This window comes from Gamsiella multidivaricata (assembly GCF_025024155.1).
Source record: "Gamsiella multidivaricata strain RSA 2152 chromosome Unknown BC939scaffold_34, whole genome shotgun sequence".
Lineage (NCBI taxonomy): Eukaryota > Fungi > Mortierellomycota > Mortierellomycetes > Mortierellales > Mortierellaceae > Gamsiella > Gamsiella multidivaricata.
In genome coordinates, this window is record NW_026251742.1 from 352,190 (window position 1) to 370,265 (window position 18,076).

The 18,076-nt window shown below is 49.2% G+C and overlaps 4 protein-coding genes across 4 annotated transcripts; 2 read left to right on the forward strand and 2 right to left on the reverse strand.

The window, feature by feature from the left end:
* Nucleotides 1–91: 91 nt before the first annotated feature.
* On the reverse strand, nt 92–8,224 carry BC939DRAFT_168491 (uncharacterized protein). Its single transcript, XM_051550345.1, has 5 exons — nt 8,106–8,224; nt 6,314–8,020; nt 4,723–6,208; nt 3,176–4,634; nt 92–3,050 (listed from the first exon to the last, which is right to left on the reverse strand). Exons 1-5 carry the CDS (start codon nt 8,109–8,111, stop codon nt 353–355), a joined length of 7,356 nt encoding a protein of 2,451 aa, XP_051412056.1. The 5' UTR covers nt 8,112–8,224; the 3' UTR covers nt 92–352.
* Nucleotides 8,225–9,413: 1,189 nt separating this feature from the next.
* Nucleotides 9,414–10,796, reverse strand: BC939DRAFT_516743 (uncharacterized protein; the record flags this gene model as incomplete). The annotated part of the gene is made up of 3 exons (XM_051561163.1): nt 9,414–9,998; nt 10,401–10,490; nt 10,683–10,796. 3 exons carry the CDS (start codon nt 10,794–10,796, stop codon nt 9,414–9,416), a joined length of 789 nt encoding a protein of 262 aa, XP_051412057.1.
* A 1,428-nt stretch (nt 10,797–12,224) lies between these two features.
* On the forward strand, nt 12,225–14,665 carry BC939DRAFT_168554 (LIM-domain binding protein-domain-containing protein). The gene is made up of 6 exons (XM_051550346.1): nt 12,225–13,439; nt 13,521–13,617; nt 13,721–13,829; nt 13,936–14,102; nt 14,186–14,452; nt 14,558–14,665. The coding sequence occupies exons 1-6, from the start codon at nt 12,472–12,474 to the stop codon at nt 14,630–14,632; spliced, it is 1,683 nt and encodes a 560-aa protein (XP_051412058.1). The 5' UTR covers nt 12,225–12,471; the 3' UTR covers nt 14,633–14,665.
* Nucleotides 14,605–16,301, forward strand: BC939DRAFT_452322 (uncharacterized protein). Its single transcript, XM_051555789.1, has 2 exons — nt 14,605–16,047; nt 16,148–16,301. The coding sequence occupies exon 1, from the start codon at nt 14,725–14,727 to the stop codon at nt 16,024–16,026; it is 1,302 nt and encodes a 433-aa protein (XP_051412059.1). The 5' UTR covers nt 14,605–14,724; the 3' UTR covers nt 16,027–16,047; nt 16,148–16,301.
* The last annotated feature ends 1,775 nt before the right edge of the window (nt 16,302–18,076 follow it).

Genomic DNA, 18,076 nt, shown 5'->3' on the forward strand with positions numbered 1-18,076 from the left:
AAAAGAAGAAGAGATAGTGAGGACGGAGAGAGAGGAATGAAAGAAAGAGATACGAGGACAGTGTTGCAACTGACGGGACGCTACTACGCCCATGATGTATGGATGAGGCGACTGTTCATGTACTTGGCCCGTTGAGTGCAAAAATAGGGGTACAAAACTCAGGTTCAGGCACAAGGCACGGACACGGGCCGAATGTCAGTAAGATATAATAATAGGGGGTGGATGCTCAACACATGCGCGCCATCTGACCAAGCAACGCGCTCCTTTATTTATCGATAAACAAACAATCACAGAAAAAGTACACCCCATCTTGTTTGCCTACCTCCTTTCTATTTTACTACGCATTATTTTTTCAGGCCCGTGGTTTGAGCTTTCCCAACTCTGCCTTCAGCACTTTCATGTCCTGTCTTGTAAACTCGTGCTCTCTTTGTGCAGTCTTCAACTGCCGTGTTAACTCCAAGTGTTCCTCCTCCAGCTCCCGAATCCGCTCCAGATGCTCGCTTGACATGTCTGGGCTCGTCCGCTCTGTCCTCGCCCGCAACTGCTGGTTCTCTTTCTCTAGTTGCGACAGCAGTGCATCGTTTTCTTTCTGAGATAGCTCATAGCGATGTCGCAGATCTAGAAGTGTTCTCTCCAGTTCTGACTTTTGCTGCCGCAACGGCTCCAAGGCTAGGATGGCCTCGTGGTGAATACGCTCCGTGCCCATGAACATCTTGTCTGTCAAGGCAACATCGATGGCATCCTGCCACATCTTGGGGAGATATGGCTGCTCCTGACGGGGACTTTGAAAAGGACCCTTATCCTGCAGCAGTGTTGGCGACTGAGGCATAAGTAAAAACGCTCCTTGCGTCGGTGTCGATGGGTTGGTGGGCCGCGAAAGAAGCATCGCCTGTGCCTTGGCCAGCTGAGCACGCGCCTGCGCGACCTCCGTATCCGAATTCTCTAGACGTTGCTCCAATTCATAAAGGGCTGCCTTCTTCTCGTTCTGAAACTCCTGAAGAAACTGCTGCAGCCTGCTAATACCCTGTTCCGCTCTGGCCAGGTCCCGCTTCAAATTTTCGACTTCAGCGTCACGATCACGGTCCCCATCCAATAGCGCCTCTCTGGGGCGGCTGTCTTGCGAAGATGGCCCCAATATGGGTTTGATATGCCTCAGCTGAAGCAGCTCTGCCTCCAACTCGTGTATGCGATTTGCATTGTTGACCTCAGCTTTCTGCAGCTCGATTAATCGAGCACCCACTCGTGGCAACAATGGAGCTGACACTCCTAAAAGCTCGATTTCGGTCAACATAGAAACAGCGGTATTCTCCAACGCCGCAATCTCCTCGGGCTCGTCTGGAATATCAAGCAATTTTCCAAACAGGTCCACGATCAGTTCTAGCTCCACCTCTGCCTGTCTGTAACTGTCCTGCAAGGTCATCACCTGGTTCTCTACTTCTGTTACTCGAGCCCTCGAACTTTCTGCCTCTTGCTGCATTGTACGCATCTTCGCGGTCGTTAATGCCAGGTCCTGCTCCAGCGTGCAGACTTCTCTTTGTAGGATGTCGTTCTGCTCAACGTGTGCCGTTATTGAACCAGTTAAGGTGCGTACCTGCTCTTCCGCCCGCTGTTTTTCCCTCTCCAAAGTTGATAATGCGGTATTCAGACTAGCCTCTTTTTCTGAAATCTCCTGCATGAACGAGAAGTACTTGCTGGTAATGTCGTCCAGTTGAGTCTGCAATAATGTAGCTGTCTCAGTAGCATTCCCCGTAAGATCTTGCTCGACGCTCTGGCGTTCCTTGAAAATGGAAAGGTCTCCCTCAGCTTTGGATAGTCTATATATCATATCGTTCAGCTCAAGAGATGTCTTCTCCACTTCCGCCTGCCTCTCAAGCAGCAATACTTGTGCTCTGCGGAGCTGCTTGTCAAGTCCATCAACTTGCTCGCTGTGCACCTTCCTCTCCTCCTCCAAAAGCTGATGCAGACTTTGATTGCCGTGGTCGTATACTTCCAGTTTTGCTGCATCCTCTACGCCTCGAGTTGTCTCCAACGCTTGCTTGAGTCGAAGGTTTTCTGATTGCAAATGTTCGAGCTGCTGAACTCTAATCGACAAGGTCTCCGAGGCTCTATCTCGATCCCTTAGCTCGCCCTTCAGTCGCATAATCTCTTTCTTGGTTTCAGTCGCCTCCTGTTCAAGGTCTTGCTGCGCCCATTCTGTCGTTGGTGTCTCAGCTGCTGCTCTGATACTGGCCTCCAGTTGGTCAATCTCGATTTTGGCTGCCATGAACTCCATGTTAACGCGCTGAAGTTGATCCTCGACACGCATCTTTTCTTCCTGGGCTTCAAGGCAGTCCTCCCGCCACTGGGATGCGCGCTCAGCTAGCCGACTGTATTCTATTTGTTGCAGGATATTGTTCTGCTCAGAGTTCTCGCTGCCAGAGACGAGAATATCCTTATTGATAGCCTGCGATGTTATTTCGAGTTCCCTCTTGAATTCTGCCTCCTGCTCTAGCGAACGGCCAGGTTCACTCGCGAGTGATGCCAAGGTCGTCGACTGATCCACAGCACCAGCATCCATCTCCACGAGTCTATGGGAATGAAACATGACATTGGCTGTCAACTCTCGTCGCATAGATTCCATGCATTCCTCTGAGGACGCTACAGTCCATCGCACATCCTGCTCGTTCGTTCTCGCTTCCTTTGCTTCGACCTGCAAAGACACTACTTGTGCCCTGAGGCTAGCTTCCAGTGCCGCTGCTGCGGCAAGTTCCGTCTCCAATTGAGCTACATGCTCCTGCAAAGCCACAACACTCTGACATCCTTCTAGCTGCTCATCAATAGTCGACTGCCGCAAGGTTGTCTGCGTCGCCCCTCTGTCATTTTTGTCTTGCTCCGCTCTAACAGCCTGTAACTCATCTTGCAGAAGATTGAAACGATGCTCCAGCTTGACTAACTTGAAGGTCTCCTCGTCCATGTACTGGGCCTTCTCTTCGTCAAATGAAGCAACGAGCCTCTCCTGTATAACTTTGTAAGCCTCGTCCTTCATGGCTTGGTGACTCTTCAGTTCGTTTCTATATCAAAACAATAAACCAAAGCGAGACATGTTCAGCATCTACATTAAAGCGAGTTTATTATTTTGACCAATCAAGACATTCAACAAGCAACAAGCGATATGCGCTGAGCTAATGTGCCTTACCGATGCTTTTCGGCATCTGCGAGAGAGCGCTCTAGATATTCAATCCTTGAGACAAGGTCCCGCTTCTCTGCTTCAGAACGCCTGACTGTGTATTGCAGCTCCTTCATCTCTACTCGCTGCCCTTTGAGTTGACGCCGCAGAAGCTCAGCCTCTCTGGCAAGTTGTTCTGCGAAGTGCGTTTCCCTATCGGAAGTGATGCTCAGCGGGATGCTCTCGGGTACATGCTCCTTAGGCTGTTGCTGAGTAGGTTGGGGATTCTGTTGAAGATTTTCATTTTCCGCCAGAGTGTCGGATAACTGTTCCGGTTCAATTGGACCTGCAGCTTGGTATCGCCGATGGACATTCTGAGCCTGCTGAAGTGCCTGTTGCAAATGCTGGATTTGGATCAACATATCTGCGTGAACACTCTGGCTTTTAGTTTCGCCCTGAGAGAGGGCCAACTCAACACGAAGTCGCTGGTTTTCGGTTATCAAGTCATTAAGTTGCTGAGAATGGTCCGAGGATAATCTCAGAAGAGTTGTCTGTTCCATTTGCATATCCAGATGCATGTCGTCAATTAGGTCGCGCGATTTCTGTAGCTGTATTTTCGGATTCGCAGCGCTGTCTCGTTCCATTTCCAGTGCCTTAATTTTGGCCAAAAGTGTTGCGATTTCCTGCTTGAGTTGATCATTTTCAGTCAAGTAAGGGTTTGTCGGAATGCGGCAATGATGGGACGCCCCGTCAAGACTTAGAACGGTGCTCGGAGAATCCAGCTGAGAAGAGTCACCAATCTCCTGTGAGATGGACGTGAACACTGGCGAAAGAAAGGAATGGCGATTATTCTGACTGCGACCCAGGTCAAGTGAGATGCGATTGTCCTCTGTTGGGTGCGCGACTGTTGGTAATGGCTCCTCTGCGTTCATTCCTGGCTCTGCTGCAGCAAAAGTGTTCATAATGACCCGCGATCGCATGACAAGGGGTGGTGAGTGATGACTTGATTTTTGCTGGCGCTTTTCGAGCAGTTCGCGCGCCTTTTCCAACAGCTTGATTTTTTTGTCGGTGTTAGATCGACCTCCGCCGCCTCCTACTCGCTCCACTAAAAACGCCGACACCGCCACTTGCCTTCGGGTCAGCGCCTCTTGGCCCAGGACACTGGGGTTGGATGATTGCTGATGCGGCAGGTCATCGGGTGTCATAGATTTGATGTTTGTGGAAGAGAAAGGCTGAAGCGAATGGATCCTAAGGCCCTCAAAATCCCCTGGCAGCTGCTCCAAGGATGACTGTGACGTATGGTCTAACACTTCCTCTGCTGTCGCATCTGACGTCCTCACAGCTCCACCCGTTGTCTGATCTAGGGTAATTGCATTGCCTTCCGGTCGCTTCCAGCCATTTTTACAGAAAGCGTCTCGGGTTTGCTCCTGGGCTTCCACTAACATTGCAGCAACACCTTCCGTGCTGAAGTGTTCATGAACACTTCCGCCTAAAGTGACGAGTATAGGATGAATAAAGGTTAGAGAAATATAAGCATAACATTTTTCTCTGCACAGCGTTGATTGGGACGCGCTTACTCGTGTCATTGAAACTTGCTGCAATAAAGGAATCGGGCTCAGTGGGATCAGGATCTAGAGTAGCAGCCTCTGCCGAAGTATAAGCAAATAGCTCCTCAAACGGAGCGACTTGCTTGTGAGCCCAGTCGTATGTTGCTGGCTGCGATGATAAAGGCTGCGGACTAGAGGATATCCCAGGACTATGTGGCCGTGCATCAGGAAACTGTCGCCGAGAAGCTTTGGGTGGTGGTGGTGGTGGTGGTGGTATGGTCTCCAGTGGTAAATTCTGGATGGATGTGACAGCCTCGTGGTGCTCAGCGGCTTTAGATTGCAGAAGAGATGGTACGGATGTACTACTCTCGATCCCAGTAATGAATTGAGTGGGCGCTACAGTCACAGGGGAACTGCTCGTGGGACGCATGTCGTCGTCTAAAGCCACTGCCCGATTGTTTGAAGGTTCCTCTTCCTGTCCTTGTACATTTAAAGGTGCTTTTGACTGGGAATGCGTGAGAGGTGAAGTAAAGATCGACGTCGCGCTGCTCTTGACGCCTTTGAAAAGTCGTGACATGCCTCTTTCGAAGGCCGCTGATTTCGGCATATTCAAGAGGTCTTCCACTGCACTTAATGTCGAGGGATCCAGCAGAGACGCAAGGCCACGCTCTTTAGAAGGAGGACTCGTAGCTGAGATAGCTTCTGCTGTGGACGCTGTTGGAGCTGAAATATCCTCAGTTAGAGATACCTGGTCGAAAGCAGATGCCTCTGATTCCACCTGTTGTGTGCTCCACCACTGTGTATTCGATGATTTGAATGCTGCCTGTCCAGTATGACCATCGTAAAGAAGGGGGGACTGCCTAGTCCGGGGAAAGTAAGGTGCCTGTGCCAGTTCACTGCCAAGTTCTAGGATAGAGTAGCTGCCGGACTGTCTTGTCATCACGCTTTCATGGGCTGTCATCACGTCGCGATCAAAGGCGGGGCTATCAGAGTCAGCTAGACTGTTGTTAAATGGCATAGGCTGCTCGCTGTAGGTCTGGCTTGGCAGATGAACGCGAGGCTGGGGCGGAAGTATGTATGATGGACTAACAGCACTCTGTACGTTCGTTGCCGTTCTCTCTTGATTGAGAGCCTGATGAAGGGGCTCTGTGTCCGACACCAGTAAAGACAGCCCTGGCTGCATAGGCTTCGGAGGTTGGGATGTGCTGATGGAAGTTTGGTCCACACGTGACAGCAACGTCGATTCATCCTTGACATGGGTTACTGATACCAGTGGATGCTGATGAGTGTCAATGGCCGATGGATAAGCACTCTGAACATGAGTATTCTCTAAGTGACCATGATGTTGGCTATCGCTGGTCTGGGGGTGCTCTTGATGCTGGTAAAATTTTGAATGGGGTTCCTGGTCCTCCAAGGATCTTTGCTGAGGCCACTGGGATTGATCCGAATGCTCAGGGAAGGACTTCAGGGGTGAGGATAAACATACTACGGCAGGCTCCGGGTGTCTTTGTCCGGGCTGCTTAAAAACAGGAGAAAAGGACGTATGGTGGTTAAATTTAAAAAAAAAAAATCGCCAAGCATATCGGTGTTGGACTTTTAGGCGTACTTTCTTGTTCCATACCTGCACAAGATCCTGACTCCCAAAAGTTTTGTTATAAATCAGATCTAATCTCATATGGTGTTCAGGAATAGCCGGCGAGGGATATGAGGACTCTATGGACCTCTGAGAAACTTTGGGTGTGGGTCTAAGCACGTTGTTAACGTGAGAGCTGAGTCCCTGGTCCTCAACATTGGCTATGAGACCAACGTCGCGAGTCGCAAGATCAGGCTTTGAAGAACCTGCGATGCCTTGATTGATAGCTAATGCGTCTTCTCTTTGCTCCTCCCGAAAGACCGTATCGATCGAGTTCTGGGATGTCGGTATGGACTCCTCAGTAAAACTTGAAAGATCTTTAGAAATATCCATTGACGCATGTATGTTCATAGCAGGTGTGGGAGAAGGGACGATTGTGCTGACAACGAACTCTGTTAAAGGCTGCTGGGATAAGTCTGTGAAGAAGGCATACGAGTCCACAGCTGAAGAACCAGAAAAGAGCTTGGATGTGTCCGTGTCTGGGGATACTGCAAACAATCGAGGCGAGTCAGAGTCCTGCGCTGTTTCAGACAGCTGTTGTTGACTGCTGCAATCGTTCTGACTGTAAACAACATCTAGGTGGGTATCGTGTGAGGGCGAGCTGTCCCGGATATCTGTCCTGACCTTCCCCATCGTTGCGGCCTGCGTGATGCTACCGGATGTGCAAGGATGTTCCAGTGAGCTCTGTACAGGGGCATATGGAAGCGACACGGCTGCAATTTCTGGAAGCATTCTCGATTCTTCTGGGCTCGTATGAATTTCGGAATTAGCGGGTAATATATGGTCTGGTGCCATGGTTGGCGACGGAGGGGAAGTACTGGTATTCAACACGCTCATGAGATGCCACCGACCGGTATCATGCGGGTTGTGCGGTTGTTGCTGTCCTGTTGACAGTGTAGGCGAATGTAATTGCGAATGCTTCCACGACGATGGCAGTTGAGATGGCGGTATTACTGGCTGGAAAAGTTCAATAGCTGGTGGACCACCAAAGAGAACATCCGCAGAAGGGAGGATATCTTTGGTAGACTTGTACGCTGTTGTGTGCGCTGATGTTGTAGTGTCTGCAGGCGAAACAGATACAACCTGCGACAAATCCCTCCACCTTCCTGGAGAAGTTGCTTTTGATGGTGAGTGCTGTTCAGCGCATTGTGGCACCGGTGGACTCCATTGTGCATGGCAAGGATTGAGAGCTGGAGAACGCCCTGAGCTTTCTTCTGGCCGTTGTTGTAGGGGTGGTATATGTCCCTGAGGTGGAGTGTACTGCCCTCTATGCGGTCGCGGAAGATTATACTGATGTAGATGCTGTTGCTGCTGCTGCTGGTTGTGGTGTAAGTGCGATTCTTGCTGCTGTTGGTCCAGATGTACTTGCGGCTGCTGAAGTCGGCCGGGACTATGTTGAGGCACAGGCAGGGGGCGGACTTGATATTGAAGATGGGGCCTGACAGAAGGCCGGATCAGGGACTGGATGGGAGAGTGACTGGGACCAGGAGCTGAGTGCTGGAAATTGGCTGAGACAGACGAAACGGCTGTGACTTCGTGGACCGGCTTTGCCATCCCATCAGGGATCGGTCTCCTGGCGAGGTTAGAGAGAAACGGGGCATTGTTTCCAAAGAGGCTGTCTGCAGTCGGTAAGTCATCTTGAAAGATGCGGCCGCGGCCAAACGAGTTTACGGGTGCCTGCTCTTGCTGTGGATGCTACCAGGTGGGTTGTCAGTGGCAAGAGAGTTAGCCATCTATTTTCAACGCGCGTGCACAGAAAGAGAGGGACTCTTAGGCTTACCGGCATATGGTTTTGTATAGCACAATATATTTTTGAGGAAGGGTGGTCCAAGTGGTCCGGATAGGATGCCAGGTGGCGTGTGTTCGACGCGGGTCAGGGGATGAGGACTGATCGATGAGGGGAAAAGGGAAGGCGAAGGACATTTCAGAGCTGAAAATACGTCACCGAAGACGATCTTCCCGCGAGGATGTGCCACTAAACTAAAAAGCTAGACTAACTACTATTTGGCAAACTCGCTTACGGCGGGCATCTTGTATGGACGCTGTTCACTTGCGTCCACCGCCAACTCGCCCTTGCCCTTGCTCCACCGCGCTACTGCTGCCGCTGCTGCCGGCCTCTGCGTGCGATCTTGCATTCTGCATCCAAGGGTAGCGCCCATTTTTATCCACCGGTTGAAGATAGAGAGAGCCTTATTGATTGACCAAATGGCTACGAATCGCATTGGCAATGTTGTGCCTCGCCATGATATCGCAATGCATGTAAGGTTTGCAAGTCGAGCAGTACAGCCTGTGGATCTCCACCTCCCTAGCAAACTGCTCGCAGGTTGGACACTTCTTGGACGTGTAACATTCGTTCACTCCAATCACGATGTATCCAAGCGACCTGGCCTATATGAGCATAAAAAACCATCAATAATATCAGCGTGCAATAAGGAAAGCCTAGTCTTTGCTGAGAACTTACCCAGGCCGACTCCGATAACAATCTTGTTGGTTCCATTCCTTTTTCTGCCGATGTTTTCTCCAATTGCCCTGAGAAGACTCTCTGTAATGAGTCCGAATTCGGTATCTCGCGCTCTTCTTGCGTCCCACCTGTGCTTCTTGAAGTGATTGTTGCCGCTTTAGAACTCATGTAGTCGCTCTTTCACTTTCTACAGCTCTACGGCATGGTTCGTGAAGCTGGCACCCTGACCGCGCAACGGTGGAAGCCTTGTCTCTACGCAGCAAATGGATTCGATTCCATCGCTTAGCACGATATTCTTCTGCTCCTCCATCCATCTCCGATGCTTGAATGCAGGCTGGTAGACAGCCTTTTGCTTGACTGCGAGATTGTGAAAAGCAACAGGGACCTGAGGCTGAGAGGTGTCTCCGGAAAGGCTGGCCATATCCACATCATCGCATTTTTCTCCAGTCACTGTCGTCGCACTGCCGGGGTCATGGTTTCTGGGCAGCAGCACGCTGGCACCCACGACACACGCTTGGTCTAGATCGATACTCCTTGATCTGATCGGGCGCACAACCTTAAAGGTCGATGACATCCTGCCTGCTCTTCACAATGTTTCGGATCGTAGTCAAGAAATAATCTATCCTACTAAGTGTGGAGGTCAATCAATAAGGTAGGATATTCTCTGTATTTGACCGAATATAGTTCCTTCATCTTGAAAGCTGGCAGCTGCAGATGAAACCCGTCTGTATGAATGGAGCCTCGAAGGACATAGCCGCGTTCGGTGTAATTCCTTGGATCAGAGTTGGCCTGCCGAATGGATTGAATGTACTCTCGCATCGTCGCCAAGTCTATCATAGAAGTTGAGTCCTTAAAACTCCTGGACCCTTTGCGTGGTCCTGCCCTGCCGACGTTCGAGAGTAGCTTTGAAATGATGGTGCCGGCAGGCTTTGACTGAAGCCGCAAGATTACATCCGACTGGGACAAAGGCGTGTTCGTGCTTGGGAAATCCTCCCGTATCAATTCTCGAAGATATGTCTGCAGAATTATGTTCTGCCAGAACAAAATGCAGAGTTCTCTCTCGAAAAAAGACATGAAAGACTTTTCTGGTCCCGTAAATGGAGCCGTCTTGCGGTAGCTCTGACTAGAGTGGTTCAAGAACATGAAATTCTCAACCGCCTGAAGGCTCAGTTCAACTTCGGTACGAGTTCCTTTTGCTACTAGGCCTTTCGCCTTTTTGGCTTACAACTATTATGAATATTATGAACATGCCGTTGACGTTAGTGTTGTGGTTCCTTCTAGTATCTTCAATGGTTCCCACATGTACAGCTAGAAATGTTTACTGTACCTTTTTCTGTATATCTTCTTGATCTCGACGAATAATTGCTGCAGCAAAACAAGGCACTGGCCGGATATGGCATCCTGGCCCTGATCTCAGATCTACTATTTCATGTCTGCAGCAAACCGAACTGCTCCGCCCGACGGACAAATCTCAGAACACGTTCGCCTACCGCACCGCTCGCACTGCTCCGTGAGTAGAGATATGAAAGCAGTGTTGTATGAAACTGGAGGCGCTCAGAGTGTCACTACCAACACCTTCATCATCATCATCTCTATTGGTATCACCATCCTCACCATCGCCTTCTCGTTATCATGATCATCATACTCGCCGCCGTCGTCGTCAACTGCAGCATCTTCATCGAGCTCCTCCGAGCCATCCTTGGTCTTTTCCAGTTCATGTTGACTGCCTGCGTCAACAGCTTTCTCGGCTTATTAGGCGGCAAACATGGACAAAGACTTCGCAGGATATCTCTGCCTGATTCCTCGGGCATGTCTTGGGCAAAAATACACTCAATGAACCGCCTGATAAGTCACTGGCTCCATCTCTTGGTGTCTAACGCGATGTCGACAACCTACTGCAGACAGCCCTGGATTGCTGACTGGTACCAATTCCGACTCTCCAAGAGCTCGCTGTAGATTCGCAGCGACGGTTCCAACATCGAGGGTCACTGTGGGGTGCTCCCACTCCATTGCTCTAATCAATCCGGCTTTGTCTGTCTTATTGGTCACTGGCGGAAGCCCTTCTTTTTTGCATTCGTTGTCTCTCCTACCTTCTTCTTGCCCTTATTTTTTTTTTGTCCTTCTCGTCTTCTCCTTCTTGACAATGTTAGCGGCAGGGCTCAAAGGATATTCCGGCACCTTAATCCAAGGTTTCCATGTATATTGTTTGAATACTTCCGGCGTCTCATACTGCTTGAGTCGAGTGCGCTCTTTAAAAAAGCACCGCGGGCAATGACATGGTATCCTAGACCGAGGCAATGGCGGGTGCCCTTTAACTGTGTCAGTTGACTGGTGTAGAGCAGACGGCAGCAGCAATGAAGATTGCTCCTGTAGTGAACGATTGCATCGACTCAGGGGTGGCAGCGGAAGCTTGGACGGATTCTTCGGCGGAGGTGGGCCGATTGTGCGGTACCTGTTGAACTGTTGTGAGGACTTGTGCCGCCGCTAAAAGTTGAAAATAATTGGTTTTTTTATTTGATCAAAGCCATATACGAGTACCCTCTCTATGCTAACCGCGCCTCTTCAAGCTCGATCCGGATTTGAGAGTAGCACTTGCAAAGGATGTCGAATCGCTGTCGAATACTATCGCGGGTTATACTGCCCTCGTCTGTGGAGATCGGACTTGACTAAACTGCACAGGCGTCTGTAGTAGTTGCACAAACACTCTGTGAGGCGCCGAACGATTCTTTGGCAGTGTTCATTCGAGAGACTTGAGGATGGGCCAAGTAGTGCTTGACCATTTTCGCAACGTCTAAAGTAAGGCGTCAGAATTGGAGATATATTCTCTTGCTCAGGCATTCAGTCAACTGTCAATCATTACCTTATCCCCTCAGTCTTCGGAGGGTGATGTATTCGAGCTGAATTCAAGCTGTTACCCTGTCCCTCTCCCAGCGCCAGTATTCTTTGCTCTGCCGACAAGTTTCTGTCACTCCTACCATCTACGACCCTACTGAACCAAGCAGGTACCGGAGAAAAGGCTCGGTTTCCAAGCACCACAGGTGCTCTCCTTATCGAGACAAGCAACTTGCCGACCGGTCTTGGGGCACCGACTAATGCTCCTCTTTCGTATCATGGAATTAGGTGGTAGAGTTCCACGCATAAAATAAGAGACGACCGGTTGGCTGGAGAAGGCAAATCACGTTGCAGAAATCTGCAATTTTTATTTCGCCTTAAAGGCGTCTTCGTCTCTTTCTTGAGTCTGAGGTGGTTTTTTCGCGTTCCTTCACATCCACATCGCCTTCCTGGTGAATGGTTGCTTTCAATTGGGATGGAATAGATACCTTTTATATTCTTTGTGTGAGGAAGAGATGATGGAATGAGTGAGGGTGAGGAAAGAAGAGAGAGAGAGAGAGAGAGAGAGAGAGAGAGAGAGAGAGAGAGAGAGAGAGAGAGAGAGAGAGAGAGAGAGAGAGAGAGAGAGAGAGAGAGAATGGTAGATCCAAGAAAGACAAGATATACGATTGCAATTATGAATTAATGCAATGTCAACAGCGATTGGAACTCTACCACTGAGAGCCGCTGAACCCAAAACGAGCTCCCCCTGTTTTCAAGTCGAGAACCTCATTTCCTTACCTTGCCTGCAACTTTGTCCTGATCGTTCTGCACCTTGACTGTTGGATTCGCCAGTAACAGAACGAACAGAACGATGTTCAGCCCCAGTAACACCAACGTCAACATCAACTCCAACAACAACGCCAATAACGTTTTGCCCATAGGCGCTCATCAGAATGTCTCCACTCACCCGATGCAAAATGCAAGCACTGGAGCTGCAAATGCATTTGTAATCCAGGATGGCAGTTTGGCGCCGCTGCGAAGTGCTGTTCTTATGCGACCCTCGGGTACATTGATGGCACAAGGATTAATGAATGGTCAGCCGCAGACCTTTCAGCAGGCGCACGCTCAACAGCTTCAGTCGCAGCAGTTTCAACTTCAGCTTCAGCAACAACAGAGACACCAACACCAACACCAACAGCAACAGCAACAGCAACAGCAACAACAGCAGCCCATCCAGCAAGGCCCTTCATCAGCGCAACAATTTCAGCAAACTCAGTTGCCTATTCAATTGATCCAGGCACAGGCGATACCCGCTACACCTCTGAACTTTTCGTACCAAGTTCCCTCGCAAACGCCAGTCTACCAACCAGACCAATTGAGCGCGGTTCAATTGCAGCAACAGAGGCAGCTACAATTTCAGCAACAACAGCTGCAGCAGCAACACCAACGAGTACCACCACAAATCCACCAGCAACAGCAGCTTCAGCAGGCACAGCAGCAGCAGCAGCAGCACCTCCAGCTGCAGCTTCAACAACAACAGCAACAACAACGTCAACAGCAGGCACTACAGCTGCAGATGCAGCAACTGCAACAGCAGCAAGCTCCACAGCAGCTGGAGCAAAAGCACCAGGAACCGCAACAACAACCGGAACAACCAAAGACTCAGATGCAGCAACATCAAAAGCAACAGCAACAACAGCAATTATTGCACCTAAATTCGCAATCCCAAGTTCAACCACAGCACCCGCAGCCTATATCGGAACCTCAGCCGCAGTCGCATCAACATCAGCCTCTTCAGGCACAGGCTCCATGGCAAGATGGCGATGCCATTCAATTAAAGTAAGTCAAGTGCGTGTAGCGCTATGTATTGGGTATGTGCATTGTATAATAACGAATCATTGTCCTTTCTTTTCGAATTAGCAACGCATCAAGTATTGATTTCACACAAGATGAGCAGGAAGGAAAGGCAATACTACGGCTAATGGAATTCTGCCGAAGCCTTAGTAATCATGAAGAGGTATTTTGACCTAAGTATCGGTCTACAAACTCATCAGCTGAAATAACGAACTATATGCTGAAATATCCACGCCCTCATATTGCAAACAACAAATATCTTTTAGAATCAGACGATCGAGTTTTGGCAAGGGTTCGTAAACCAGTTTTATGCGACCGAAGGTAGACAAAAGTATACACTGGTTAATTCTATGGACAAAGGAATCAAAGTGTTCGGTAAGACTGATGGAGACGACTTAATGTCACACATGTAGTATGCTTGTCTTTTTTCGGTTGTACGAGTCATCTTATTGACCCATGGAGTAATGATTGTCAACCTTAGAGCTCCCTGTTTCGTCTCTTGCCAAGTTCTACCACGTCAACTGCGTATCAGGTGTCAAAGAAATGAGGATGACGCTGGATAGAGTCGTAGGGCTCGTTTCGAAGGCACCTCTGACAGTTGAATGTTCCAAGGTGTCCTTACTTTCAGATTACACCAATGGGACCAAGGTTAGCTTCTTGCACCAGACACTACTCTCTGCAAAGGCACGAGTGATTGTTTCATTAACACTTTTTCCAATACGTAATATCAGGTTATCATGAATGGCACTGTGAAGGTTGTGTTCACGCAGGCATATAAAATCGAGAGGCTGGACTTTACAGCGTCAGATTATGTGGAACTCATACCTCGCCCAAAGGAGGATCTATCAACGAGTCCGACTCTGGATCCGAAAGCAGATACGAAAAAAAGGCCGACTTCTAAGCGCGCGGGTGCGTCTAACAAAGAGGCGTCTCAAAGCGTTCCAGAACGCGTCGTCAATGAATTTGGTGTCACTAACAAAACTATGCGGAATCTCGAGGTAATCGAGCGTACCAATCCTGGAATTGATATCTCAGATGAAGGAGTAGCTAGGACCATTATTCTTGCTAATAACCACGATGATTGCATCCCTGATACGCTCTAGATTTCTGATCTGCGCTCCAGGATGCCGGAGTTGATGCAGTCGACTGCAAGCAATATGAAGCTATCACCAGGTTAGGACTACTACAAGCACTCAAAGTCGGAGGGGGAGGGTCACTGCGTCATGTTACTGGATGCGCACACTCAACATTTTTTTCTCCTTCCCGCAAAATGAAAGACACAATTCACCCGCATCAGCAGGCTTTGCATGGTACTCAGCCAACAGGGAACATAGATATCTCTCACACCCAATTCATGTCGTCCATGGCAATGCCTCCACCAAGCCAAGCGCCACATGTCACTATTTATGGAAACGTAGTTCATAACGACCTTACGCAAGTACACTCAGGACTGATGACATCCTCTGGAGGAATGAAGCGGAGATTTTCCACAGGTGCTGCAACTGGAGGTGCAGGTGCCGTAGGGCCCATGGCTACGCGGTCCCCTTTGCTACAAACCTCCCGTATCAGCACTGAGAATGGTTCAGGGACATCGATCATGGGGTATTCCGCGATGGGAGATTCGACACCTCACACTGCCCAAAGTCTAACAGGGCTCCCCACAGTATCTGGGATGGCAAGGTCTTCAGTTCCGCTAGCATCGCCCTCTATAACCTCACCTGTGCTGGTAGCGTCTACCCTTACTACTGGCAATGCAACCTCAACGTCAGTTGCTAAAGGCGGTAAAAGGGCTCGAAACTCCTCCGCCTTATCGGTGGCGGTATCAAATAGCGCGAGCAAAGCCTCTGCTGTAGGTGGCACATCCTCAAATGGTACGGTGCGAAATCGCAAAGGAACAGGAAAGAAGGAGAGCAGCTCTAAGCGGAAGGACAGCGTGATAGAAGAGAATGGGTCATTGATACCTGCATCTACAAGCATCTCTGCTGTAATGAGCGGCGCCTCGAATTCAGAGAACGCAGAGGGTGTAGGATCCGCCACCCCCGCTAAAGCTCGTATGGGCAAGATGACAGGATCGCCTGTTTCTGCTCCATCACCGACTACATCGCCTGCAGCCGGCTCCTTTGGCGACTCAAGTTCTCAGGGCGAATCGAGTGAGACGCCCTCTGGAGGAATCCAACTTTCCCGTTTGAGACAACCACGCGTATTCGAAAATATTTCAGCCAACTTTTACTCAAACTTGATCTCTAATCAATCGATACTGGCTCCATCTGGAGGTGTCCACGGGCTGGACATGGATGGTGGGCTTCAGATGCCTCCCAGCAACTATATCCAATCAAGTGAAGCACCAGCAGGGACCAGTACAGAGGAAAGTGAAAGTTGGGCAGGCTCGATGGACTTTATGGGAGAATCGAGAGGGCTGGATATTGGCGAGTTCATCTTTGATCCAGGTTACGACGCACAGGACGCTGACTCGATATCTGCACAAGGGGTCAGGATATCAGTCAACGGCAGCGCCTTACCACCCAACTCCACAACTCTGACGACCATTGGCATGAACGGTGCTGCCGTATAGGAGACTATGACCAACAAAAACCTGTAAATATACTTTTATTCGGCCATCAACTCTATACCATACAATATACAGGTTGACCTACGCTCATACCTTTGCTGACCTATATTATTATAAAACTTACAGAGCGCTAGATCAGTGCTTTGTGTGCGCAATAACGCGGCTGAGTATGGCGCCTCCTTATTTCCTCACCACGGGGAATCCGATTTTTAGAACAAAACTGGGCGCACAAAACCTGTTCCTTGGACCTAAATGCATGAGAAAATAAAAAAAGTGGCGCTTATTTTTAATTGTGCTAGAATAGCCTGCGTCAAACCAGACTGTGCGTTTTTGAAAAGTAAAACGAACACCCTCACGACAAGGCAAAACACACAACGCACATTTTCCATGTAAGGCAAAACGAACCGCACGCGTTCAAACCTGAAAAAAACAGTTTGTTTCCCCGCACAGAATCATCATGGGCCAATTGCTTGGCCTACAGACTTGCGCGAGTGGTGGGGTGTAACAGCAGCAGAGTCAGGGGATCAAGGGCAGTGGTCAAGTGGGAATGCGTAGCAATGAATGCTGTTTAATGATCATAAGTAGGGTCTATATATACATGCCTGGGGCCTATTGTACAGTGTCGTAGTGGTGTTGTCATGATGCCGGGCTCCCATCCTGGCTCTGTGTGTCGTAGCCGTGCAGCTTGGTAACCGAGTGGTAATCCTGTTGCATGGGGGTAGTGGCATTAGATGGATATTGGTAGCTTTTCTTACAGTAGGATCGGATGGCGCCAGGCTGGGTACTGACAGCACAGAGTAAGAAATAAAAATGAACAGTCGTATCACGGCGCGAATGCGTCGGTGCCAACATACATGCGTTTATCGATAAAAGAAACCACGGCATGGTCCTGCATGCAATAAAATAAGGTTTTATCAGTGGAAATAAGTAACGAGACAAGAGAGGGATCTTTAATGGCCCCGCCAGGATGGCTTTTTTATAGCTGCCCTGGCGGGTTATCAAGATGTACATGTCTTGCTAAACTTAATTATGTACGTATGTCCAAATATGGCACACTGCATCCTCCGCCATAGTGTGTCAATAAAGAAGGCAAACGCGATCTTTGTCTTCCTCATCATGACCTGAACATTCATACCGAAAATTTCTGAGCGCCAGCAAGCTCTCAAGAAAGCAGAGGATTACTGCTATTGATTACGACTCGGAAATGGAGGATGAGGCCATCATTTGTTACGCTTTGATTGCTGAATCCCACTATTTTGACAGACCAGTGCATCACCGGAAACGCGACGATTATTTCTTCACAACCAAGTTTTACGCTCTCACCGCTAATGAATTCACTACAAATATATCTTGTCAGGGGATTTCAATGTCACCATGTCACCAAGCATCGACAGAAATAACAACAATGGGAGTCACCGACTGGACACGCCCTTTTTGCAGTGGGCATCGGAGCAACCATTGACGGATGCGTACAGATCGATATTCCCGCTCGAGCCCGGCTTCACCTTCGAGGATGTCAGTCGCATAGACATGGCTTCCTATGTCCAGGAATTTCACTCCGTCTCTTCGACGCGGAGGTGATCGATGTACAGGACCATGTTAAATCGGATCACCAAGCCCTGGTAGTGTCCCTAAATCTATACGCGACATCGCTCCTTGGAGACACATCGGCCAGCAAAATACAGGAAACCTCAAGGCTTGCGGTTTTGTTTCCGTGAGACATCGAAGGAGGAGTGGACGAACTATGCAGAAGTGTAAACCAAATGTGCAGTCACGTGCAGTCATTTACGCGACAGTACGCGCCGAGTACTTCAACGCGTCCTGACCGCGATGTACGTTTTCTGTACATTAGGTTTAGATCGGATTTGCTCCGCGCAATGTACTAAGTACCAGGCTGGCCCTGTTACCAGGTACATTGCAATGAGGCATTTCTTCTACCTTTACATTTTATTACTTATTTTCTACGTAGCTTCTTTCAGTATCATTCAGTATAAAACGGAGTGCGTTCACCTCCAAAATCAGTAGTTCTTTATTGAATAAATCCACTCTTCAA